Consider the following 26,578-nt stretch of genomic DNA (forward strand, 5'->3'; position numbering starts at 1 on the left):
TGATTCTGGCGAGCAGGGCTTATAATGATATCCAAATGTATTAAAATTGCGCTCCCACTGAGCAGCGGTGGGAAATGACAAGTGGAGCAGATGATCACAAACTTGTTTCACGACGTCGTGAAATCGATTTTTGGCCTTCTGGCCGTGTTGTCCGCTCACGCCCGCCATGATGCCCGACGCCAACGGGGATGGAAAATTCCGGCCAAAGTGTTGCAAAACCAACCCATATAAAACATGTTAGGTTGCAGTTTGAGATGTGATAATGTGACCTGAACTGTCTTGTTGGGCGGAGTTCTCCCATCCCATCATACCAACCAGGTCTTCCGGCCCAGCCGATGTAAACGGGGGTTTCAATGGATCGCTGGCCCTGCTATGGGAAACCCGCCATGGGGGGTGCTGGAGAATTCTGCCCGCTGAGTGCGGTAACTTTAATGTGAATCACAGAGAATAAAGAAGATGTAACAACAGGTGATACGACAAGTTGTCAATAAAACAGAACGTTTGAAAAAATAGATGGTCTATTTTACTTTATTTTGTCTTCGAGTTAAATATAGATGATTAAACTTCAATATACAGATTCTTATGCCATTCAAATGTTTATTAAAAGAATTTAATTATGACAACATACTAAATAATATGACTATACTTAATAATATTAAAACCTCTTATTAGAAATGCTGTATCAGCTACTTAAAGGGGAACACTTGTCTGAACTCTCCTTTCACTTCTTTGGGTGGAGTAGTTTTTCTTACTGGCAAGCTGGGAGTGACACCAGAAGGGGTGGGTTGGCGGTCTAATAGTTGGGAAACCAGAAAGTCTTTGTTTTTCTCACATATACTGGAGTCTTAACACACAGAACGCATCTTCTGTCATTCATAGATTACCTGCTCAGCCCGATTGACAGGTTTGGCTTCCAGTCAGGCAGGGAGCACAATGGTGGTGACTACAGGACCAGGTAGGTCAAATCCCAGACTCTTTGGCAGGGAAAGTGTCTGATCCTGGGGCATCGGATCATGGGGGAGGGGATAAATCAGTTCCCAGACTCTGGTGGGCGTCCAATCCCAGAACAAGTCTGAGCCTTGACCCAGAGTTATCCAAACCGAAGTGGGGCCCAATCTCCAATACCAGGTGGGGGTCCGATCCCTGACCCTGGTGGGTGTCTGATCATCAAGTGGGTTTGATCGCTCATCCCAGGGATATCTAATTCCAAAGGAATTCTGATCTCCAACCTCAGGGGTAGTGCAATGCCCAGCCCATGGTGGGCTAATCCCTGACCCAGGTGAGGGGGTTGGGGTGTCTGAACCTCAAATCATGGAATGTTCTGATCCAGGGGGTGTTTGTTTGGAGGTGGTGGGGATGTGATAGTGGGGGGAACTTGTGGAGGGGTGGGGGAAGACAGGAAGCAGTCCATATTTAAAATGTTAACTTTCCTCTTGGCAGTGGATTGGTTGCCACCCTATTTCCAGCTATAATAAAATCCAGAAGTCGCTGAGTTGGAGCCAGCATCCCAACGCACTCAGGATTTTTACCCATCTAAACCTTTAACCACCACCCAATCCCAACATTTTACCCAGGTTAAAATTCCCATCTTGCTCTTTGAAATCAATAGTCTAAATGTGTATGTGCCTCGCTTTTGGAATTTTAACATGAATTTGATACCTGAAAAAAGTTAGGCTGCTACCTCATCAATATTAACCAATGCAGTGTCTTTGACACAATTGTAGAGGGACTGGTGATCCTTCCTCTGAGGGATTTTAAGACTTTCCAAGTATATACTGAGTTTACAACTTCTTTCAGAACAAAACAAAATGACCACACCAGCATAGCACAGAATAAAGATTTTGCTGTTAATTATCTTTATTTACACAGTATTTGATTGCTTCACAAAGTGTTTTATACAATGCTGGTGGCCCAGTGTAACAGAATCGTTTTTAAACAATAAATATAAAGTAAGTATAATTTGATCTCACAATTGAAAGAAATAAGGTTTTAGCAAGCAATGGAACATTTTTCTGATGGTCTATTGACCATTCTAGCTGCTAATCTAACTAAACATTTACTGACTAATTGACTGGCAAAGCAGCAGGAACCCACCAAAGAGTCAATTAACCAGAAAGGCAATTTAACAGCTATCTGGCGAAGTTATAATAAATGAATTAACAAAGTAGTAACAAACGTCCACTACAGATCCCATAATGTATTTTTGACAGAATTACAGCTGTGCTACAGCTTTACTCCTTCAATCGGAGAGTGGGAGGAATATGTGGAGAGGGGTTCACTCAATCAGCAGCGTAGCAAAAATCCTCAACTCCGTTTTCATTTTGTTTGTCCAACTCATGCTGTGGCAGCTGGCGATACTCAAATGTGAGGCGATTTATGTACTTGCCACTGGACACAATGCGCACCACGGTGTTGTCACAGCCGATCTTCATCTGTGCTGTAATGAAAGATTTTTCAGTTTTAAAAAAATTGCTTTCAACTGGTTCTTAAAAGTCTACTGCTGTGAGTCTGACTGCAGTGGTTACCAGCAAGCACAGGAGGATTTGACAGAATTGTACAGCATACTAATCCCACCTTCTAAAGTTTAGCAAAGTTATACTATACAATCATAGGGGTAGAAATTGGATAAATCCCAAAGCCAGGCATGGGGCTCATGATGTCTTATTGACTCCACCCTTTCAAGGTGATGCAGGCAACACACAATCTTCACACTGTCTGTCAATTCTGATGGTGGTAGTGTGCAGCCAAGTGCTAAATGCGTAGCTGAGTGCCTCCACATCTCAGCAGAGGGCCCAGTTTCATCTGAGGCTGTCTTTCTTAAAGGGGAAGTGTATTCTGGCTGCAGGTGGTGCTGAAAGTGGCTGAGGAAGAACAGTGCAAATGATGCAACAGGGCAGAAAGCATGTACCAATATTCTCTGATGCAGCACTAGAGGCCTTGGTGCAGTGGGTGGACAGGAAGAGAGAGTTCCTCTACCTATAGGGGCCTGAGACCCACCAGACACTAAGAAGGCAGTGGGAGAGGTTAGTCACTGCTGTCATTCCAAACAGTCTAGCCCTGAGGACTTGGGAGCAGTGCAGGAGGAAGTTTAATGACCTCACAGGAATGGTCAAGGTCAGTGAATGCATCGTCAAATGTCATACCCTTACAAATGAACCACTAGTTTCCCACAGTGCTTCATTTACCACTCACCTACCAACATTCTCCATCAAGCATTCATACCAAACATCTCACCTCATCCTCACATACCTAATGTTGCAAATCTCACATCCACATCTCAGTTTGCCAACATTGCCAGCTATTCAACTGTGGAAGGCGCATCACCCATACACATTGCACCACACTCAATGACAACACTTTCCTCTTTCTTGCAAGACAAGGAGGCCCATACCAGCAGGGAAATGCATAACATCCTTGAAGGAGAAGGCTGTCATGTGGTCATGACATTGGCTTGATGCTGCCTTATCCACCTTTTCCTTTCATCCCACAATCTCTGCTGATATACAAGCTGCAGATGCTCTAAGCATGCGCATGTTGCTTAACACCATGTCCCCCCAACACCCTTCACCTCCACCTCACTCCCAGCACTACCTTTGTGCCTTTCTCCTTTCAGATACCCAAGAACTGCCATCTGGTCAAGAACTGATGCAGCAGAAGAGTGAAGTGCAAGAGCAGCAGGACACGAATGATAAAGAAACACCGTCATTCAATCTCACACTCACAACTACTTGCTGAGATACTTGAGATACTGGCACTGCATTTACTTTAGATGGTAGTGTAGAGGCAGGATCTGCATGTGATGAGTCATGGGGCATGAGTGGCGTGCAGCCAAGGCTGGGGGAAAAGGGTAGCACAATTGCCAGCTCCCCAGAAGGAGTCAAAGTCCTGGAACTCTCTCCCTAACAGCACTGTGGGTGTACCTACACTACATGGACTGCAGCGGTTCAAGAAGGCAGCTCACCACCACCTTCTCAAGGGCAATTAGGGATGAGCAATAAATGCTGGCCCAGCCAGCGAAGCCCACATCCCATGAAGACGGGTATATGGTGTTAGGTCGCAGGTCAGCCATGATCTTAACGAATGGTGGAACAGGCTGAGGGAGCTAAATGTCCTACTCCTGTACAAAGGTTTTGTTGCAGAGGACACAAATGAAGATTTTGATAGAGCAACATATAGGAAAAGGCTGATGAACATGCACACAAAAATGCTTGTTGCTCTGACAAGTCTGAGAGAGTCAGAAGCTATGTTGCAGCCATTGTATAGGAGCACTAAGCCAGACAAAAACACCCACAAGACAGGAATAAGGGGATGCATAAGAATGATTAGTTGGTCATATAGAACATTGAATGGCTTGTTTGATAAAGCTGGTTTGGAATGGCAATTTTGTGGTGGCTTTTATTTGAGCATTGTGGCCAAGCAGTGGTGGTCAGTGACAGAGTGAAGTTCAGGTGGGGCTGCTGTAGAATGGAGATTTTGGGTTGTGTTCAGTGAAACTGTAAATGAGATTGGCAGGTTGGAAACAGGATATGTTCTGTTGCCTTGCTGCAAAGCCATAGCTGCACAAAGGCAATCTGTGCCATTATTGTGGCAAAGCCAATGACGCGAAGACAATGGGCTCCCTTCTCCTGGCATGAGAGCATCAGCCGCCTCCCTTATGCAACAATGGACAGTTAATTGGGAGATGTTACAGATGTTGTCTGCTCCAGCTTGGAAAGATTCTGACATAAAGAAATTCAGGGCCACAGTGACCTGCTCTGCCACTGGCAGAGGTTGCAGGTCTGCCTACAAGAAGCAGTAGATTTCCATGTACACCTCTTTTTAAAATTGAGTCAATGCACACAATGCTTCTGGGTTAGGCTGAGGTAAGAGAAATGCTACTCCGAAACCCTGGGTGGAGAGGACATTAAGAACCCTTCCACCCCCATCTCCTCCTCCATCTATGAGCACCTCGTCCTAATCTGTTTTGCCTCTACTCCTTCTGTCTCACATGCCGTGATCCCTGGGGGAATGGCTACTACAGAACCCATGATTGAGAGCAAGCCTGACTAAGACCCCTGAAGTCAAAACCAAGGCCTTCCCCATGTGCAGCACCATTCCCTGTTGACGTCATCAACTTGAAACAATTTGCAAACCACCAATCACTTCTACAAACTCATACAGAGCCAACAGAAATGAATCAGCAACAAGCGTGCGAGAATTGTATTAAAATTACCAGACGCTGATGTTTTATGCAGTGAAACAAATTGAGTACTTAGTTATTAGATCAAAAATCTGCCTCATACCTCAACTCCATTGGGCAGGCACAAATTGAAAGGAAATAAAATTCTGACAGAAAGGGTTACTTGGGATAAGACAAAGTTGAATTTAAAATGTTGACATCATAGAACCACACAGCACAGAAGGAAACCTTTCAGCCCATCACATCTCTATGAAGGAGCTAACCGATTGTCCCACTCAACTGCTCTTTCACGATAGCCCTGCAAATCCCAATAAACATCACAAATGATCAGCACATCATTAATAAACTGTAATAAATATTTAGACATAAATATTTATTTATCTCTCTTTTTTTTAAAATGTCCTTCCAGAAATGGAAATATATATTTTTAAAGTAGAAGTGTCCTGTTAACCCACCTGTGGATGGTTGGATTTATGGAATCAATCTCTCTCACCTGGTCCACTGAAAGAGTAGCAAATGTCAGCCACTGGGTACATCCTGCTGGGGTCCAGTCTATTCCCTCCCAAAAGTTGCACAAAATCAGTTGCTCCACCACAGCTTTTAACAGGTATCTAATGAAGACGACACAAGGAAATCCATACAGCTCATTCATGTGTGGTAATCGATAGAGGGTAAATCACAAAGTAATCTACTAAGATCCACATTCGACAGAAGGTAAAGATATTGGTCATGTCAGTTTAGCTTGAAAGAAAATGTAAATTCTAACCGAAAGGCTTTATGTTGTTACGATACCTATAGAGATCGATAATTTATAAAAAGAAATTTGAAATTCCAGTGATTGGTTGAAAGGATCACACAGCAAGATTTCAATTTTAAGACTTTGACTGTAACACATTAACTAAAAACAAAATTGCTAAAACACTATGTCATTAGGCAACTTACACTCTAAACCACGTAAAAGATCGCCCATTTAACATGTAAAATGACTGAAAATCTCCTTGCCATGGGTTATACTTTAATCTGTCCTTTGAGTGGACACTTCATTCTCCAGGAACCAGCCCAAAGGGATACTTAGCTCTTTTTTCCTTTGCCAGCCGAATAACTTCTAATACCTGAACTTTCACGGTTTGTGTTACTCTGCAGAGCCAAAACTAGATGTCTCTTTTAGCTTCGTTTAAACCCTCACAACCTTGGCCTCTTCAATTTGAGCGCAAGCTCCTACCAGCATTTTGTGTGGTGAACAACAGAGCCTCTATCTCTCTGCTCCCTTTCTCTCAGATTCTTGCAGACCCTGTTTGTTAGGTTCAGTGATATTCTTAGGAAAACCTGCAACCTGATCTTGCAATGGCTTCCCAAGGACTCTTCCCTCTCAATGCCCATCTCCAAGGCAATATGAATCACATGGATCGTGTATCCAGGTAGAAATGCTAATTAGCTATACTCTAGATCCCAACTTCATTCTATTTTGGAATTAAATAGATAATTTAAATATAACTGTTTAAAAAACCTGATATTTCTTACACCTCCCTGGGGCTAGGAGACTAACAGAGTATCCACTGTCAGCACAGCCATTCTTTCTTTCCAGTAAAACCATCTGGGCCCCCTTTAACAACTAAGCCACCCAAGCTTGTTGTCTGCAGAACAGGTCACATGACCACTTTCATTCCTCCATCTTACCCTAAATTAAAGACACAGTCCCAAAATGTTCAAACTTCACATTTGTAACAATGTTGGTTGATGTTTACATTGATGAAATGAATCCATCCTGTATTTATTTGTTCTAAAGACATAAAAAGTCTCTCTCCTCGGGTGAGGTAGATATGGAATTACCTGAATCAAACTTCACATTATAGCCCACTGGGTACAACTTGGAAACATGTTCCAGATGTCATATCTGTCAGCGGATGTGTGATAATTCTGCAGGAGTTTCATGTTCAATGTGCTGAACATTAACAGGTAGGTTGCCATGGGAATAGAGACGGTAGCGAGGTGAAGATTCTATCTGTATTGAAACAGCTGTCCTTGCTATTCCAGTTATACTATACAGCTTATATAGCTATGAAGCTGTTTTTGGCTTTGCATCAACATAAGCTGTGAAGTATAATTCAGATGTCAAGTTGCTTGAATTCAATTTATCAAAGTGGTCTGAACCCACCTCCAGGGGGTCGTGTCACACTGCTTTGGCATCTCACCAACTGCAGTATAATTCACAGATGAAAGTTAAAATTGTCTTGTTAGCAGAGAGCCAGCCAACAGTTGGATGCCTGTGAGCAGGGCTTTACATATGTTCACAAATTCACACAAGCAGAAATCCATTTTCACTGGCCAGAGAATGACACAAAACCTAATGAATCCTTGTCATTTTCAGTAGCTACCTTCAATATGATGAGGAGCTGAATCCTAGTGTGTGACAGTGAAGATTAACAGTATATTCCTATCTAAGGTAACATAGAAACATAGAACCATAGAAAAGTACAGCACAGAAAGAGATATATATAAATATAATATATATACATATATATTATATATATATATATATATATACACTGTGGATTGCAATGAATATAGCTATGATTGTTGAAACCAGGCACCAAGATACATTCAACTTCTGAGAGTTGATTATATTTGTACAAAATTACTATATTGCAGATTTGTGATCTAGGCTTATTTTAGTATGCGCTATGAACAATTATTTTGTGAAGGTCATAATAATCCCCATACAGGGGAATTTGCTAAATTTTCTCAATTTGCTTTTTTCTGTGGGTGTGAATATTTTGCTCATCAGTTGAGAAATGAAACATTTTCCACTTTTTGCATCAAGTGTTAGCAACAAGCACTCTAGGTCAAGTACAGTTAGCTATTAGCAGATTATAGCTGCTCTTACCCCACCATTTCTATTCTATCCCAACATAATGCCTTTAACCTGACAGCAGGAAAACATTTACTAGTATCACATTTTCATTTCCTATTTCAACAAAAACATCAATAACTTGCATTTATATAGCACCTTAAACATAAACATCTCGAGGCACTTCATAGGAGCGTTATAAAGCTTTCAGTGACATAAGGAGATATTTAGGCAGATGATCAAAAGCTTGGTCAAAAAGGGAAGTTTCAAGTAGCAGCTTAAAGAGAGGTAGAGAGGCGGAGAGGTTTAGGGAGGGAATTCCAGAGCTTAGGCCCTAGGCAGCTGAAGGCACTGCTGCCAGGAGTGATTCAAATCGAGCATGCTCAAAAGGCCAGAGTTGGAGGGATTACAGAGATAAAGAGGGGCAAGGCCTTGGAGGGATCTGAAAACAAGGATGAGAATTTCAAAATCGAGACATCGCTTAACTTGGAGCTAATGTAGGTCAGAAAGCACAAACATGATAGGTGAACCAGACTTGGTGCAAGTTAGGACATGGGCAGCAGAGCTTTGGATGACCTCAAGTTTAGAGGATAGAACATGGGAGGCTGGCCAGCAGTGTATTGCAACGGTCAAGTCTAGAAGGAACAAAGGCATGAATGGGGGATTCAGCAGATGAGCTGAGGCAGAGGAATGGAGTCAGGCAATGTTACTGAGGTGGAAATAGGCAGCCTCAGCGATGACAGGTAAATGTGGTCAAACATTCATCTTGTGGTCAGCTATGACAGCAAGGTTATGAACATTATGGTTCAGCCTCAGGCAGTTGCCAGCAAGAGGGATGGAGCTGGTGGCTAAGAAATTGAGTTTATAGCAATGACAATCATCTTTGTAACCTCTGCAGTGAGACTGGCAAGTTAATAGCAATTAGCATCAAACCAGGGATGATTCTGTGCTATATGCCTATGCTTTTATGAGCCAGGATTGAGATAACAAAATTCTAGCTGATGTTCCATTATCCCAATCCAGAGAAAGCACCTTTATAACTTCTCACCCTCCTCAGTCCTTGGGAAGTTTCTGAGCAGTTTTCATGTGTTGTCATGTATTTGCCCCCATCCCTAAAATATCCAAAATCCTGCAACCTGTAAGGTTCTTCAAATTTTGCAGATCCAGCAGCATGCTTTTCATAATGTTTTTAAAAATAAATTATACATGTGCTAAAGTATTATGTGATGTGATAAATTACACAAAATTGTAACCCAACCTTCATCCCTGTGGATAATAATTACCTGCAGGTCATTGAAATGTCCCAGGGTCAGCTCAGAGATCATGATTTCAGTTGGGTAAATGATGGAAAAGCTGCAGTTTCTCTTCTGATGAGGAATGACCATCGTGAATCTTCCATCAGGAGTCTGCGAAATCACGTTACAAGCTTTGTGGAAGAGCAAACAATATTTCAGAGCCAGAATAGCTACAAAAGTACAAGCTCTTCAGCTCTTAAAGGCCTGCACTGGAGTTCTCCACTTTGAATGCCAACCTTTTTTCCATCATTATTTTATTTTGCTTGTTCTATTTATTTTCATCTTCATTATAATTTTACTCATTTTCACCAGTCCATTTTCCAAACATGGTGAAACAGAGTTTTCGCCTCCTTCTGTGGATCAGGTGGGTAGCAGTGGGAAGTGGATCATGAACATAAGAACATAAGAAATAAGGACAGGAGTAGACCATTCAGCCCCTCAAACCTGCTCCACCATTCAGTAAGATCATGGCTGATCTCCTTGTGTTTTGATTTCCACGTTCCCATCTACCCCCGATAACCTTTGATTCCCTTGCCTAACAAGAATCTATCTACCTCCGCCTTAAAAATATTTAATGACCCTGCCTCCATGGCCTTCTGAGGCAGAGAGTTCCAAAATCGCGTAACCCTCTGAGAGAAAAAATTTCTCCTCATCTCTGTCCTAAAAGAGCGATCCCTAATTTTAAAACAGTGCCCTCTAGTTCAGGACTCACCTACAAGAAGAAACATCCTTTCGATGTCCACCTTGTCAAGGCCGTTCAGGATCTTGTACACTTCAATCAAATCACCCCTCACTCTTCTAAACTCCAGTGGAAACAGGCCCAGTCTGTCCAACCTTTCCTCATAAGACAACACTCTCATTCCAGGTATCAATCTAGTAAACCTCCTTTGAACCGCCTCCAATGTATTTACATCCTTCCTTAAATAAGGAGACCAAAACTGCACACAGTATTCAAGGTGCCATCTGTATAACTGAAGCATAACATCCTTACTTTTATGTTCAATCCCTCTCATAATAAAGGATAGCATTCCATTAGCCTTCTTAATTACTTGCTGTACGTGCAACCAACTATTTGTGACTCATGCATTCGAACACCTAGATCCCTCTGCATCTCAGAATTATGCAGCCATTCTCCATTTAACTAATATTCTGCTTTTTTGTTCTTCCAAAGTGCCAAAGTGAACAATTTTACATTTTCCCACATTAAGCCCCATTTGCCAGATCTTTGCTCACTCACTAAACCTATCTATATCCATCTGCAACCTCCTCATGTTCTCTTCACAACATATTTTCCTACCTATCTTTGTGTCATCTGCAAATTTAGCTACCATGTCTTCACTCCCCTCACCTAAGTCATTGATGTAAATCGCAAAAAGTTGAGTCCCCAGCACAGATCCTTGTGGGACTCCACTCGTCACATCCTGCCAATCCAAATAAGACCCATTTATGTACACTCTGCTTTCTGCCAGCCAGTCTATCTTCTATGCATGCTAATATATTACCCCCTACACCATGTCCTCTTATTTTCCGTAATAACTTTTGATGTAGCATCTTATCAAATGCCTTCTGGAAATCCAAGTACAATACATGGATATGTTTCATCATGCCATTCCCATTTCCCCATCTGGAGACACCTGTGACATACAATACGCCAACCTATTTTTCAATTAACTCTTGTAAAAGATATGTAAATACCAGATATACATTGTCTGATGTATTTTTCTTCACCTGTGCCATGGCAATGCTAGGTGCCAAGGATGCCTGTTCACCTCTGGAACCCAGCCCTGCTACAGGGGTGGAGAGAAATACTTTACATTTTAAAAATCCAAAATGCCTGTAAAATCAATCGATTGCAGAGACCAGAAGGGCGATTCCAAACGTAAAAACATTCTGGATTTGAGGCCCAATACTGGCAGACTCCCTAGTGCAACCTGGGCATCCTACCAAAAGGAAGTTAATGACTTGCATAATTGGCCCGAATCAGGAACACATCAATTTGGTGAATAATTGAGCCATCCCACTTCCACAAGGGAGTAAAATGTGGGCCAAAGTATTCTAAAGAAACTGAAGTTCATTACTCCTATCAACAATTCAACTAAAGTAAGGCATTGAATATAATGTTCAAACAGATATGGGAATGCTGTGCCCTTTTTAAGATAATGTTCCATCACTATTGATATATAGATGTACAAACTGAACATCATTGTGGCTATTCTTTGTGGACGAAATTTGGGTTGTGTTCTCCTGCACCCAATCTTTCCTGAAATATTGCTGGCACTTGAAGTACTGCACATTCACTATGTCCCACATGGCATCTATTAGTACACGTCAGACATTGGATTACTCCCTAATCTTACAAACCATGCATGAATCAATTACTTCAAACAATTGGAGTTAATAACCAAACAGGGTGCATATACAGTTAACGTAGTTTGCAATGTTGAAAAGATAAATGTGTTGGAACACATTTTCTAGAGAAAAAGAATTATAAGCCTATTTGAACACTATTGTGTGCTATATTACTTTTGTTTGAGGGGCTAATATACAATTCTCATAACGCATTTGCTCAGCTCGAGCCATGAACTGATTAATGGTTGTGTAATGTTTAAAAAGCCAACATGCATGAAGCTATACTCAACGCTTGTTGCGCCCATCAGAGCACGTGGTAGCTACTTAGAAAGCTTGCTTTTCTTCTAGGCTGCAATGAAAGCTTCATTATACCTTTCGATTAAAGCATATTGTTTTAAGTGAATTCTTGGTTGACAGTCAATTTCCAAGGATGAGTTCTATATGCAAGGCTAGGAATTAATCCTGGTAGGTTTTCAGGTCCAGACTCAGTGGGCAGGAATTTGGGTTGGGATCCCAAGGTTGGGTCAAAGGGGGGGTCAGAGCCCCACACTGCATGTAGAAAAGTCACCCATCAGTGATTTGCTCCAAAGTAGCCAATTAGTGGGCAGAAGGTTGGCCCACCCTCCAGTTAAGGATGGCAGGTGGGCTCTGGAAGCTGGAGGGCCAAAAGAAGGGTCTCCAGCTCAGGCGATGAAGCCTGCAGTTGCGGTAATGCACCTCTTGGTGCATTTTAAAACCTTTAAATTAAAAATGGCCTCAGCAGCCAGGCCACCACAGAGGAGGGAGAACCCCTCCATACGGCAGCCTGTGCCACAGCTGGGGGCAGGGAGACAGAGAAGACTTTAAAAGCCTACTTGGAGCTCTGGCCTCCCATTTATCCACTGGAAGCTGGCCTAGTTCCTGGGCATGAGGGGCCCCAAGGCCGACTGGAAAATTCCAGTCGGCCTCTGACAATAGGCCTTAAGTGGGCATTTAATTGGCTACCTGCCATATGCTGGCCACCATCCTACCTAGAGAAAAATGGCCTGGTGGCAGAATGGTGCCAGCAAACTGGCACACTGACGACGGTGCAAATTTTTGTGTCTGCCTGCTTCTGTGCTCACCCCCCTTGAGGGGGGCAGTGGGGGGTGGGGGGGGGGGGGTGGTGGGGGGTGGTGTGGGATGCGGGTGGTGGTGGTGGAGGCGCAAAAACCTTGCCCAGTGTTGCAGAGGGAGCATGCGGCCAAAGCAAGAGGCCCGAGGATCAATAGATCAATAGATCAATAGAAGTTGGTTCTCGGAACTCGTCTGCAACATTAGGATGAGCTGCTGCTAGTCGCCCTTCCATGGGCAGCCGCCTAATGGGAGGTGTGAATTTTGCTGCACCTGTCTCGCTGCTAGAAATCCTCACGTCCATAATGATTGGGGAGTTCGAATGCTCCAGGGAATGCTTAAATGAATTAGACAGTGGGACCTGACATGCGCAGGCGGTCTCATTGCTGAATTAGTGCTCTTTGTGCCTGTTTTATGCCCGACAAACAAACATAACACATACCAATTTCTATGCCATTCTCTTTGGCTAGACATCCAGTTAGTATTGTCTTTATTTTGCAATAATAAACAATATGAACATATTTGGTAAAATGTAAATATTGCACAATTTTCACAGCTCAGTTTAACTTCTCCTGTGTTCTCTTTAAGAGAAAAACAATCCAGCAGGTTCCACTGCAAAATATTACAGAGGTTTTGTAGATGACTAATGGCATACTGATAAATTATTTTTCGAAATATAATAATGTGTATAATATTCATGTTTATTACCATAACCTAATGAATTCAGAATGATCAAACACTGCATGTGGGTACATTTTTAAAGTTCCCAATAGCTGTCTGTGCTACTGATGTTAGTCTAATAATGCCATTCAATTGATTTATAGTATATGACTAAAATCTAGACGCTACAATTTTTCACAGCGATGTGCTATGCCTATTCAATGGAACAAAGATGTCCCAATCCTTCCTCATTTTTAAATGTTTGTCTTACCCATGCTTGAAATGTTCTCAAAAAGACTATCATAAATATATTTTTATATTCCAGTTGTTCTCATGTTATCACAAAACCACAAAATTGTTGCAGCTCAGAATGAGGCCATTTGGCCCATCGTGTCTGCACCGGCTCTCCGAATGAACAATTCACCTAGTTCCATTCTCCCCATAATGCTGCACATTCTTCCTTTTCAGATAACAGTCAAATTCCCTTTTGAACGCTTCAGTTGAACCTGCCTCCACTACACTCTCAGGCAGTGCATTCCAGACCCTAACCATTGGATGCGTGATAAAGTTTTTCCTCATATCAATTTTGTTTCTTTTACTAATTACTTTAAAACCATGACCTTTCATTCTCGATCCTTTCATGAATGGGAACAGTTTCTGTCCAAACGCCTCATTATTTTGAATACCTCCATCAGATCATCTCTCAACCATCTTTTCTCTAAAGAAAACATTCCTAACTTCTCCAATTGATCTTCATAATTGAAGTTCCTCATCATTGGGACCATTCCCGTGAATCTTTTCTGCACCCTCACATCCTTCCAAAAGTACAGCGCCCAGAATTGTACGCAATATTCCAGTTGAGGCCAAACTATTATCTTATACAAGTTCAACATAATCTCCTTGCTCTAATACTCGATGCCCCTAAGCCCAGGGTACTATATGCTTTATTAACAACTCTCTCAAACGGTTCCGCCACCTTCAATGACTTATGCACATAAACACCCAGGTCCCTCTGCTCTTGCAATGTCTTTAGAGTTACCCTTTATTTATTTTGTCTCTCCATTTACTTCCTACCAAAATGAATCACTTCACATATCGCTGCATTGAGCTTCATCTGTCCACCCATTCCATCACTTGTCTGTGTCCTTTAGAAGTTTTACACTATCCTCCCCACAGTTCACAATGCTTACAGGTTTTGTGTTGTCCGCAAGCTTTGAAATTATGCCCTGTACACCAAGGTCTAAGTCATTAACATATATCAGGAAAAGCACGGGTCTTAACACTGACCCCTGGGGAACTCCACTACAAACCTTCCTTCAGCACAAAAAATATCCATTAACCAACACTCTTTGTTTCCTGTCGCCCAGCAAATTCTGTATCCATGTTACTAGTGTCCCTTTTATTCCATGAGCTATAACTTTGCTCACAAGTCTGTTGTGTGGCACTGTATCACATGCCTTTTGGAAGTCCATGTACACCACATCAATAGCATTATTCACATCAACCCTCTTCAAAAAACTCCAGCAACTTTTAAACATATTTTCCTTTAAGAAATCCATGCTGCCTTTCCTTAATTAACCCACATTTGTCCATGTGACTATTAATTTTGTCCCGAATTATTGATTCTAGTTCCCCACCAACAAAGTTAATCTGACTGGCCTGTAGTTGCTGGGCTAATCTTTAGCCCTTTTTTTGAACAAGGGTGTAACATTTGCAATTCTCCAGTCCTCTGGCACCACTCCCGAGTCTAAGGAAGACTGAAAAATTTTGGCCAGTGCCTCTGCAAATTCCACTCTCACTTCTTGCAGTGTTCTTGGGTGCATCTCATCTGGTCCCAGCGCTTTATGAATTTTAAGTACAGATAACCTGTCCAATACCACCTCCTTTTCAATTTTCAATCCTTCTCATGTCTGAGCTACCTCCTTTTTTACCTTGGCCTTGGTAGCATCTTCTTCCTTCGTAAAGACAGATGCAAAATATTCATTTAATACCTCAGCAATGCCCCCTGCCTTCATAAACCCCCTTTTTGGTCTCTAATTGGCCCCACTCCTCTTTTTACCATCCTCCTACAATTTATATGCCTATACAATCTATTGCCACATGTGCACTGCATGTCCAGTCTTATAATGTGGTTAATGGGTATCCTGGGGAATAATGACAGTATTAGGGTGTCCTTCTGCATTTTTCTTTCAAGTCACTATCAGGTAAGCATTTGTTGTGCAACTAGATTTATCAGCCTGGGTGAGGTATGAACCTTTTCCAAGTTTTAAAAGCTCCTGTTAGCTAGTAATTGACCGCATCCTACGTCCCTCCCTCCACATCTCTCTGTTATTTTGGTAAGTAATTAAATCTATTTGACTTTCTATCATTTCTCCCCCTTGGATGTCCTTCATTTATTAGATGATTGGGTTGCCTCGATGATCTACATTCTATTTCATACTTTCACTTTGATGACAGAGGTAAACTTTGTGTCTAAGGATAAAATGTCTCTCTCCCTACCACCCCAACCAGCCCCTCACAATTTGCACAACCCCCATTCTTCATGTTTCTTTTGTTCAATTGATGGATTAGACAATCAACAGATCAGGTCAAAATTTTGCAGCCCTGCCACAAGCAGCCATGAATGGTGGTGGACAATTAAAAAACTAATGGAAGGATGACATTTTATAAATATTCTCAATAATGATGAAGCCCAGCGTGTGAATGCAAAAGGCAAGGCTGAAATGTTTGCAACTATCGTTGGCCAGAATTGTTAAGTGGAAGATCCATTCCAGCCTCCTCCTGAGGTCCTCGCTATCATAGAAGCCAGTCTTCAGCCAATTTGATTCACTCTATGTGATAAAGGAATCACACAGGTTAGGCTATGGGCCCCAACAACATCCTGGCTGTAGTGCTGAAGACTTGTGTTCCTGAACTAGCTGCAGCCCTAGCCAAGCTGTTCCATTGAGCTACAACACTGGCATATTGGTACTGTGGCTACAAAGACAGGTCAGCAGTCAGTAACAGCTCCTGACTCCTCAAAACCTGTGCACCATCTAACAGGGTGTGATGGAATACTCTCCACTTGTCTGGATGAGTGCAGCTCCAGTAACACTCAGTTCAGCACCGTCTAAGACAAAGCAGCCCACTCGATCCGCACCCCTTGGCCCATTTTAAACATTCATTCCTACCATCAACCCACAGTGTCAGCAGTGTGTACCATATACAAGGTCCACTGCAGTAACCCACCAAGGCCCGTTCGACAGCATCTTCCAAATCTTCTACCTCTACCACCTCGAAGGACAAGGGTAGCAGACTCATGGGAACATTACCAACTGCCAGTTTCTCTCTAAGCCACACACCATCCTGACATGGAACTATATGGCCATTTCTTCACTGTCATTCGGTCAAAAGCCTAGAACTCTCTTCCGAACAGCACCGTGGGTGTGTTGCTGAAAAAAGACACTTGTTGTCAAAGCTTTTCATCTTGCACTCAACAACATGTCTTTTTTCAAGCAATACTCAAGTTCTGTACTACCAGAAGACTGTGGGTGTACCTACGCTCGATAAAGCAGCGATTCAAGAAGGCGGCTCACCAATTCCTCAAGGACAATAGGAATGGACAACAAAATGCTGGCCTTGCCAGTGATGGTCACATCCCATGAACAACAAAAAACCTGCCTGACAATATGAAAAATTGCCTAGGTATATCTTGTCCACAAAAAGCAGGACAAATCCAATATGCAATTACCACACCATTAGCCCACTCTCAATCAACTGCAAAGTGCTGGGAGGTGTTGTCGGCACTGTTATTAAGTAGTACTTACTCACCTATAACCTGTTCACCGATGCTCAGTTTGGATTCCTCTAGGGCCACTTGGCTTCAGATTTCATTACAGCCTTAGTCCAAACACGGATAGAATGGCTGCGTTCCAGAGGCAAGGTGAAAGGCAGCATTTCACTGAGTGTGGCATGTACCAGAAGCTTCTCTACTTTTATTGCTTCTCAGAAAACCACACACATTTTCCCATGCCTAGGCTCATTTCTCCCTCTCCATCAAAAAGATCTTTCTGATTATTAGAGAGAGAGGAAGGAAGGTGCTTGAAAGAATGGATTACTGCACCACTTACGCTGCTCGTATCCTGGACCTGTCTCTCAGCATTCACTTTTCTCTAATGATCCTAATTCTGTCTCGATCCCATGCTCTTGTTACATTTTGGCAGCACCTCCCAAACCTCTGATTGCCATCATCTTGAAGGGCAGTGGATGCATGACAACACTATCACCTCCAAATTCCCCTTTAAGTCACACAACATCCTGACTTGGACATATATTACCACTCCTTCATTGGTGCTTGGTCAAAGTCTAGGGAACTTGGAGGTGAGGTGCTCCCATGCAGCTGCTGTTTGAGGTGGTGGAGGTTAAGGGCTAAAGCTAAAGAAGCCCTAGTCAGTTGTTGCAGTGCATTCTGTAGATAGAACATACTGAAGTTATGGTATGCCAGTGGTGAAGGGAGTGAATGTTTAGGCACACAGACGAATGGTGGTGTACCGTAATTCAAATCTAACGTGGGATTTAGATTATGTACATTCTTAAGAATGCATATAGGCTGGGTGGAACTTTGAACTTCAGGAGGAGTGTAACTGGGAAAAACATTTGACTCAATGGAAAGGAAGTAGGTAGTTGTGTAATGGCAGCAATCCAAATATTGCCCGCTTTGCACCCCTACAGAGTTAAGAATTCAGGCCGATCAGCCCTCTACTCGATGCTCGAATTGTAAGAAGTAAGGTCATCATCAAATTTCAATCAGAAATCTATGTTGACCTCAGCTTGAATGGCAGTGAGATGTTACAACTAGCCTCAGCATCATGGACGAGGAAGGGGGGAGGAAATAAAAGGCAAATCAACCAGGGTTCCCACTCTTTTCCTATCCAGTGGCCCATCTTGGAAAATTCTTGCATCTGGATGTCAGGCAAGCTGTGGTAACCTCCCCTCCCACAAACACACACATACAGTTAAATAACGTTCTCCAAGGCCATGACAACACTGAGCTAAAGCTGCCAGTGGTAAGGAAACTGTAACCCAGCATGAATGCCTTCAGGAGACAACAGTGAGAAATGGGAATATAGCATTCAGAGAGCAAAGAGTTAACTCCTAAAAGGCATTATGATAATTTATCACTACCAAATGGTACATAGCGTGCAAAAATATTCCTCAAAATAAATATCTCTTTATACTTACGGAAAGGATTGATTAATTTCTTTACTGTTAAGGAAAATCCATTTCCAGGCGTGTGAATTCTGAAGAACAGCATTGCCACATTTTGAGAGGACCTGATTATTGTCCTGATATTGTTGCTATCACAAAAATCAATGTAACGCTCTGAGGTGGGGAGGGGGTGATCCAAGGTGCTTGGAAATTTCTCACCCTTCAATATCCAGCCATCAAAGACCTGTGCATCAATACAAAATGATTTAGGAGAGCAGAAGGGATAAAAAGAGAAAATGTTGGAAATTTTCAATAGGTCAGGCAGTATCTGTGGAGAGAGAAACAAGAGTTAGCCTTTCAGGTCTATGACCTTTCATCAGTCCTGATGGAAGGCCACCCACCTGAAAAGTTGGGATGGATTTAGTCATCATGGCGGGGGTCTCACAGAGGGTGATCCCACTTCAGGGATCTACAGGGCCCAGGGCCACCTCTTGCCCATGGCAGCTATCCCTATCCCTAGTGCCCCCAGCCATCTGCCACCTCTCCACCACTGGCGAGATGGCATGGCGGCAGGAAGACGACAGGCACACGCCACCCTCCACCTTTCCGCTCCCCTAGAGGGCTGTTAAAATCCAGCCTGTTAACTCTGTTTCCTTCTATCTTGCTATTGATGCTGCCTGGCCGAATGAGTATTTTTAGCATTTCCTGTTTTCTTTATTTCATATTCCTGGTATCTGCAGTATTTTGCTTTTTTAACAGAAGAAGGAACTTGCAATTAGATATGTACAACACCTTTCACACAGCCTAAGGACATCACAAAGCACATCACAGCCAGTGAACGGTGTTGGAGTCAGTCACTGTTGCAATGCATGAATATTTCAAAATCCAGTAGAAACAAAAAGACACACAGGCCTGAATTTTCAGCTCGGTGGGTGGGTGCGATCGGCGGGCCTGGGAGCAGTCGGGAAACGGGTCACTGACCGGAATTAACCCATGGCCGCGATTTCATGCTGGCCGGCCAATTAACAGCCAGCCAGTGTGAAACGCACGCCGAAAAGCTCAGTGCTGTCAGGGTGGGGGCGGGAAGGGTCAATGCGGGTGCTGACATCAACGCTGGCGTGGGCCAGCGCTGACAGAAAGCTCTCTGAAGGCAGAGAGATGTCTCAGGGAGCTGAAAACCTGAAAAAGCAAAAACAAAGGTTTCAAAAGCTGAAAAATGCATCATAATCAATCACCTAAAAATTTAACTAATGGAAATGCTGTCCACAGAAATTTACCTATATTTTATTTTATTATGGAAATCTCATCCCGCCCATGGGTGAGGTTTGATGAAAAATGCAAAGGCCGCTTGGCCAATTCGCCTGTCTGCCAATCGTAAAGTTGGACAGGCAATGAAAAATCAGAGTAAATTGCGCTGTTAATGGGCTTAATTGCCTCTTAATTGTCGGCAGGCACTCTTCCGACTTTTGCACACGCTTGCTGACTGAAATATCACGCGAATGCGGGATGACACCGGGACGCTCACCCGACATCATCCTGCAATATTTTACGCCTGATCGTGTCGGCCACGTGCCTGCCCATGAGGCGTAAAATTCAGCCCACAATTACTGAATATTTGAAATAAAACAGAAAGGTGGGAAACGCAACCAGTCATATCAGCATCTGAAAGCAAAAGATGGGATAATGTTAATTCATCTTTTTCTACAAAATGTTGATCAGCCTACTCTTTATTTCCCAAATTTTCTCTTTTCTTCAATTCAGCAATAACTGGCAATATTTAATGAAATTGGAATTGTGTATAAACAGAATGGGGTTGGTTTGAAAACTTTGATGTCACATGCACTCTGAGACAGGATTTATTTATCCACCTGGGCTATCTTAATTGTTGTAGGATGAGTCTGTCACAGTTACACAAGTTTCACTGTTTGTATTGCTTTTTAGATAACTACACACATGTTCCCATATCAAGCCCAGGATTTGGGAAGGAAATCTGCCATCCTCACCTGGTCTGGCCTACATGTGACTCCAGAACCATAGCAATGTGGTTGACTCTGAACAAGGGCAATAAATGCTGGCCAAGCCAGCGATACCCACATCCCACAAACAAATTTTAAAAATTTCAAGCCCAAGATTCCTTTTTTATTTCTATCTTTTTTGCTTATTCGTGGAGGAAGGAATGAATGGAGTATTGCACAGTCCATCTTGTTCTGCTTTTTATCTCAATCCATCTCTCAGCAATCCATTTCTCTAATCACTCTACTTCCACTTAGATGCCCTCCCCTTGTTACAGTTCAGCAGCACCTTCCAAACCTATGATCTCTACACTTAGAAGGGCAACCGGATGCAAGGGACGACCATCACCTCCACGTCATACACTATCCTGACTTGGAATTATCATCATTCTTTCACCTTCGCCGGGTCAAAGTCCTGGAACTCCTTCCCTAACAACCTTGTGGGAGCCCTTTGTGTCCACCACACAGACTGCAGTGATTCAAGGAGACGACAAAAAATCCTGGCCTTGCCAGTAATGCCCATGTTCCAAAAAAGTGAAACTTTTCCATCATAACTTCCTCCCATCATGCTTTGTTCCTAACCTGCCTCGAGGTCTTTCATTCGCTAAGCATTATCATCACCAACTCTCCCCTATTTTTTGCTGATTTTTAAAATCATCGTCTATCTCTCACTCTGCAAATATCTCTTGCCTCCCATGGCTGATGTTGGCCCACTTGCTTTCTTTCCTCTTGAGCATATGTTTTTGATCCCATCTACTGCCAACTTCTTTCCAGGGCTGTCAATGTGAAATGGAGTCTGGCAGCATTACACAGCTGCCTAGTCCAGCTTCAGGCCTTTACTTTTTCCTGTGGCCCTGCTCCTTCGTAAACAGTGAAATAAGTTATCCTTTCTTTAAACACAAAGGACTTTGGGAGGCAGAAGAAGAGTTACACAATGTTTGGTTTGCATAGGAAAGAGAATGAAGAGCTAAAGTTAACTGAGAAATAAACTAGCATGTTGATCTTGGATCTCTGAGCACATCAGGAACTGACGAGCTGAAGTTGGATGTCACTCAATGTGTTAGTTCTCAGTAATAGAGGAGATTATGGAATATGCCAGGAAGTAGCAAATAGGTTTTAAGAGCTTGTTATTTGAAAGAGGAATGAAAGACCGAGGGAGGTGAGGAGTTCCACATGGTTTTCTTCTGCCAAAGAACAGGAAAACTATTAACCTAACACTGGACTGAAGCAGGCAGGATCATGTCAGATACCTGTTTTACACCCTGCTTGATTTTCCTCTTCATTGAAACCAATGGAGAGAATAATCGAGCTGAGTTTAAAATTGGCATCTGACTTGAAGCACCCATTTTCCACCCAGCAAGTTAGGTTAAAATTGCCCCCAATGTGTTAAGAGACCGTAAAGATCAAGAGGGGAAAATTCAGAGGTACGCCGAGTGTAATATTATTGTTTAACTGGGAAAACGGGCTTCAACTGAGAGAGAAAAGAGTGGACTCTGGAAGCAAGAGTGTCACTGTCCATCAGAAAAATCAGTGTTTTCTTATCCAGCAATGCATGAACTGTTGCAAGAGTTTCCCCAGAGGGTGAGCATTATTCTGACCTTGGATGGACCTTGTTTTAAAAGAAAGTTAAAAATTGTGGAGGTGAAAATAAATTATGACATGAAAGAGGAAACAGGGTATCTTGGAGGCAACTTTAGCACTGAAGGAATTGTGAGGGATCCATTTAAATTAGGGGAGATAGTAAGACCAAGAACCATCAATAGGTGAACAAAATTAACAAAGAATGGAACCATCAAACATAGGAGGTAACAGTACTAATCAGATTAGGCTTGCTTAGACATAAAATAAGCAATATGTATTTGAAACAGCCTTATTTATTAAAGCTTGAATGATTTTTTTTTTAAATAGCAAGCTTGTTTGTGCTTACCTTGAGGAAGTCTCCACCTTGACAGTCTATGTTGACATAATTATATTCAAGGGAGATAATCTCATCTGGATTGCCAATGAAGAAGGTACCACAATGGAGCTGTGGCTGATCGGCACTGAATGTGAACCGTCCATCTACACTCAGCATGTCAATACATTCTGTAGGCATTAAGTAAGCATTAAACATAAGCTATCTGATGTCCAAAGTGGAGGGCTACAATTACATTTACTAGAAGCCAGTTCTGTCACTTCCAAATTAAAAGTCTAAAAGTGAAAACAATACATTTGTTAACATTCATTTTTACAATCTGCTGATTATAACAGTAAGTTTAGTAAAGATTGAGAATTGATGAATAGCCTGCCTTATCACCTTTTAGATGACGGTTATAATTCTTCAAAATTATTATGAGTGAGCTGAGCATCACAGCTGTGTTTTTAGAAGATATCTGCTATCGAAGAGTAGGCTTCACCATTAATTTCCTTTTCAACAAGTCAAACTCTTACGTAGTTTAGACAATAATGGCGTAATTCGGAAACAGAGCTGACGGAGTTTTATTTTACTCATTCATGGGATGTGGGCAGTCGTTGGCTGGGCCAACATTTATTGCCCATCCCTAATTGCCTGTGAGAAGGTGAGCTGCCTTCCTGAACCGCTGCAGTTATTGTGCTCCTCATTTGTAAGGGAGTCAAACTAGCAGAAGCAATTAAAATGGTTGCACATGATACCATGGGCTGTTGCTATTAATTCAACACTTGCCATGCCGGTCTCAATAACTCCTCCAAACCAATTCTTGAACAATCGCATAATCAGGGCTCTTTCTTTAAAAACAGAAGTGTTATATTCTATGAACAAAAAATTAAGGGTTGTTGGAATTATCAAGAAATTGTGCCTGGTTATAAAAGTATCACTGATGGCAAAGCTTACTTTTAATTGCCAAGGAATGCAATTATTTCCATCTCTCCCACCCACCCCAGGAATCTCATTTAGGAATTTTCACTCCAAACTAACCTGAGCCAATATGGTACTTGTAGGATACCAACAGCAGGCATAATGTGACAAATTCCATTGCTTTACAACCTCATGTGGGCATTTAGGACACTGGCATCTGGGGCAGCCAGCTCACCTGCACGTATCGCTTTCATTTTGGCTATTTTGGCCCTATCACAGGCAAATTCTCGTCTAAACTAGAATTCAGAGTATTCCCATTCTTTTCTACCCTGTTTTGCAGATTTCCAGCACTCGCAGTTGCTTTCTACTTCAGAGTGAGGCCGGGCGACGTGCAAACCCCATTCATTCCAATTTGGAGAACATACATGAATTTAACACCCCAAATAGGCCCGGTGATCGGATTTGAAGCTGTGATTTAGAACAGAAACAAGCGAAGGTAAATTTGGTCACTGTTCACAAATCGTTTAAATCTAACTCGCCCAATTGTCAACAGTACATGAGTCAACAAACCAATGGGCAAGATTATAACTGGAGCACCCATATGACGAGAAGCGGGTTTAAAAACGAACAAGTCAGGTATTTAGTTTAATATCGCACACCTATAACCAGGCAGCAGTAACCTGAACACTTCCAGGGTTAACTTGGGGACTGCAGTTTCAGAATCTGTGTTTAGCTTGTATAACCATCTGAGCCGAAACGGTTCAGGGTGTGTGAATCCTCCAACCAATACAAACCGCAATCAGCCCATAATACTCACTCAGATTTCGGCTGTAGACGTACCCTTGAGGAAGTTCTCGCTTCAGCTCGGGGTTCAGAAGCCCTAAAGTGTCCTCGATTATTTCATTTTTCTTTAAAAAGTTGGAAATAATATGTTAAATTTCACAGATGTGCACATATTCAAAAAGAAAACATTATAAAGCCGTGGACGTGAGCTTTTTGCAAACTTTCGTCGAAATGTATTAAACTGGATTCTTCAAATAATAGCTGATAGCTCCGATTTAAGACCGTACACAAACAGATCAGACACAAGCACATCTCCCTACAGCTTCCGTCAATCAAATTTCAACAAAACTTATCCCCTTACCTTTCAGATCAGCAATATTTCATTAGCTTTATCTATTGTGCAGCACCTGCATCAGGATTATTTTTTAAAACCCGCATAAGGGTCGCTTGTGCGCGCTGCTAATCTGAGTTGATAGATAATCTTAATCTAATTTCAAAACCCCGGTTGAAAACAAAATTTAAATAAAGCGCTCTCTCTAAAGTGTCTCACTACCTCGCAAGAAAGCTTTAAGGGGGTCTGGAAATGAGGCAAGTCAAAATAACGTGGACATAGGCATTAGAAGTAGTACAGGATTGAGAATGGGTTGCTTAAATTAACACGTGCTTGCGATGGTTATCAGTTGAATATAAAAAGAGAACAGGTTTATTTCAGCGCACAGCGGGAACGAAAGAAGAACTTCGGAATATAGTTAAAACAAATTCTTATCACAGAAATAAAGACTAAAAGAGACAGACGACTGTCTGGATGAACACATGGGTGGACAGAGGAATTCCTGCCTCCCAGACACTGACTGATGGTAGTGTCCCACCTCAATGTATCTGGCTTGTCCCTGGAGAGTCACCAGCCACAGCAGCAAGATGTGTAGCGGAACCTTGAAGCCAGAAGACATCTTTCTTTCTGTCTGTCTCGGCGTGTTAGCAGCTTGCAGTCACTGACGAGTATTGGAGAACATGATTGAAATTGGCCTTTTATACTCCGTTGAAAGCTGTCTGTAATTTATGCTGGGGGTAGAAGTCGTTGATAACAATCGAGTTACTAGGCTACCCGATCGCTTTTACCTAAGTTACGTGAATGTGACGGTGGCAGAACACAGATTCTCATTACCACATTGACTGAAAAAAAATCAGCCCACATGTTCACTTTAAATGCAATATGACACCAGTAGCGATAAGCCGAACAGCAAGCTTCTATCAGCATACCATATAACTGCAATTAAAAACACAACGTTCAACACTTATTATTCCACTTTATAACCTGAAATAACTTGAATATGAATATTCCCTTATAACTGCGCTTTTTATTTATTTTAAAACCATGTCAACATAATCCGGAGGCAAAAGCAAAATACTGCGGATGGTGGAAATCTGAAGTAGAAACAGAAAATGCTGGAAAAGCTCTCGGGTCTGGCAGCATCTGTGCAGAGGGAAACAGAACCTGACGAAGAGTCATATTAGACTGGAAAGTTAACTCTGTTTCTGTCTCCACAGGTGCTGCTAGACCTGCAGAGTTTTTGCAGCATTTTCTGTTTTTATTCAACATCTTCTGATTGAACTTCCACCCCCCACCACACTACGCCGACTAGCCAGTTAGGAACATAGGAACAGGAGAAGGCCATTCAGCCGATCGAACCTGCTCCACCATTCAATATGATCTTGGCTGATCAAACACTTCAATACCTTTTACCCACACTATCCCCACAACCCTTTACATTACTGTTAGTCAGAAATCTATCAATCTCTACCTTAAACATATTCAATGACTGAGCTTCCATGGCCCTATGGTATAGAGAATTCTAAAGATTCACAACCCTCTGAGTAAAGATATTGCTCCTCATCTCGGTCCTAAGTGGCTTCCACCTTATTTTGAAATTGTGTCCCCTGGTTCTGGACTCCCCAACCAGGGGAAACATCTTACCCGCATCTACACTGTCTATGCCTGTAAGTATTTTGTAGGTTTCAATGAGATCACCTCTCATTTTTTGAAACTCTAGAGAATACAGATCCAGTTTCCACAACCTCTCTTCATAAGACAGTCCCAGCATCCCTGGAACAAGTCTTTGGTGCATTCCCTCTTTGCCAATAATATCCTTCCTGAGGTAAGGGGACAAAAACTGCACACAGGACTCCAGGTGCAGTCTAACTAAGCTTCCATACAATTGAAGCAAGACCTCACTACTCCTGTACTTAAATCCTCTTGTGATAAAAGCTAACATTCCATTAACCTTCCTAATTGCCTGCTGCACCTGCATGTTAGTCTTCAGTGACTTATGGACAAGGACACCCAGGTCCCTTTATACA

General features: G+C 42.3%; 1 protein-coding gene across 1 annotated transcript; it reads right to left on the reverse strand.

The window, feature by feature from the left end:
* Positions 1 to 512: 512 nt before the first annotated feature.
* On the reverse strand, positions 513 to 25,395 carry crhbp (corticotropin releasing hormone binding protein). Its single transcript, XM_078563448.1, has 7 exons — positions 25,090 to 25,395; positions 24,255 to 24,345; positions 22,550 to 22,707; positions 18,644 to 18,854; positions 9,311 to 9,453; positions 5,673 to 5,790; positions 513 to 2,437 (listed from the first exon to the last, which is right to left on the reverse strand). Exons 1-7 carry the CDS (start codon positions 25,168 to 25,170, stop codon positions 2,280 to 2,282), a joined length of 960 nt encoding a protein of 319 aa, XP_078419574.1. The 5' UTR covers positions 25,171 to 25,395; the 3' UTR covers positions 513 to 2,279.
* Between the last annotated feature and the right edge of the window lie 1,183 nt (positions 25,396 to 26,578).

Source organism: Cetorhinus maximus, chromosome 2 (genome assembly GCF_964194155.1).
Source record: "Cetorhinus maximus chromosome 2, sCetMax3.hap1.1, whole genome shotgun sequence".
In the NCBI taxonomy this organism is placed as follows: domain Eukaryota; kingdom Metazoa; phylum Chordata; class Chondrichthyes; order Lamniformes; family Cetorhinidae; genus Cetorhinus; species Cetorhinus maximus.

Coding starts and splice junctions, on each gene's coding strand:
- crhbp (XM_078563448.1), bottom strand. CDS start 25,170: ATGTCTTCTGGCTTCAAGGTTCCGCTACACATCTTGCTGCTGTGGCTG. Junction 24,346..25,089: donor GACAAGCCAGATACATTGAG/GTGGGACACTAC, acceptor AACTTTTTAAAG/AAAAATGAAATAATCGAGGA. Junction 18,855..22,549: donor AAGGTGGAGACTTCCTCAAG/GTAAGCACAAAC, acceptor ATTGATGCACAG/GTCTTTGATGGCTGGATATT.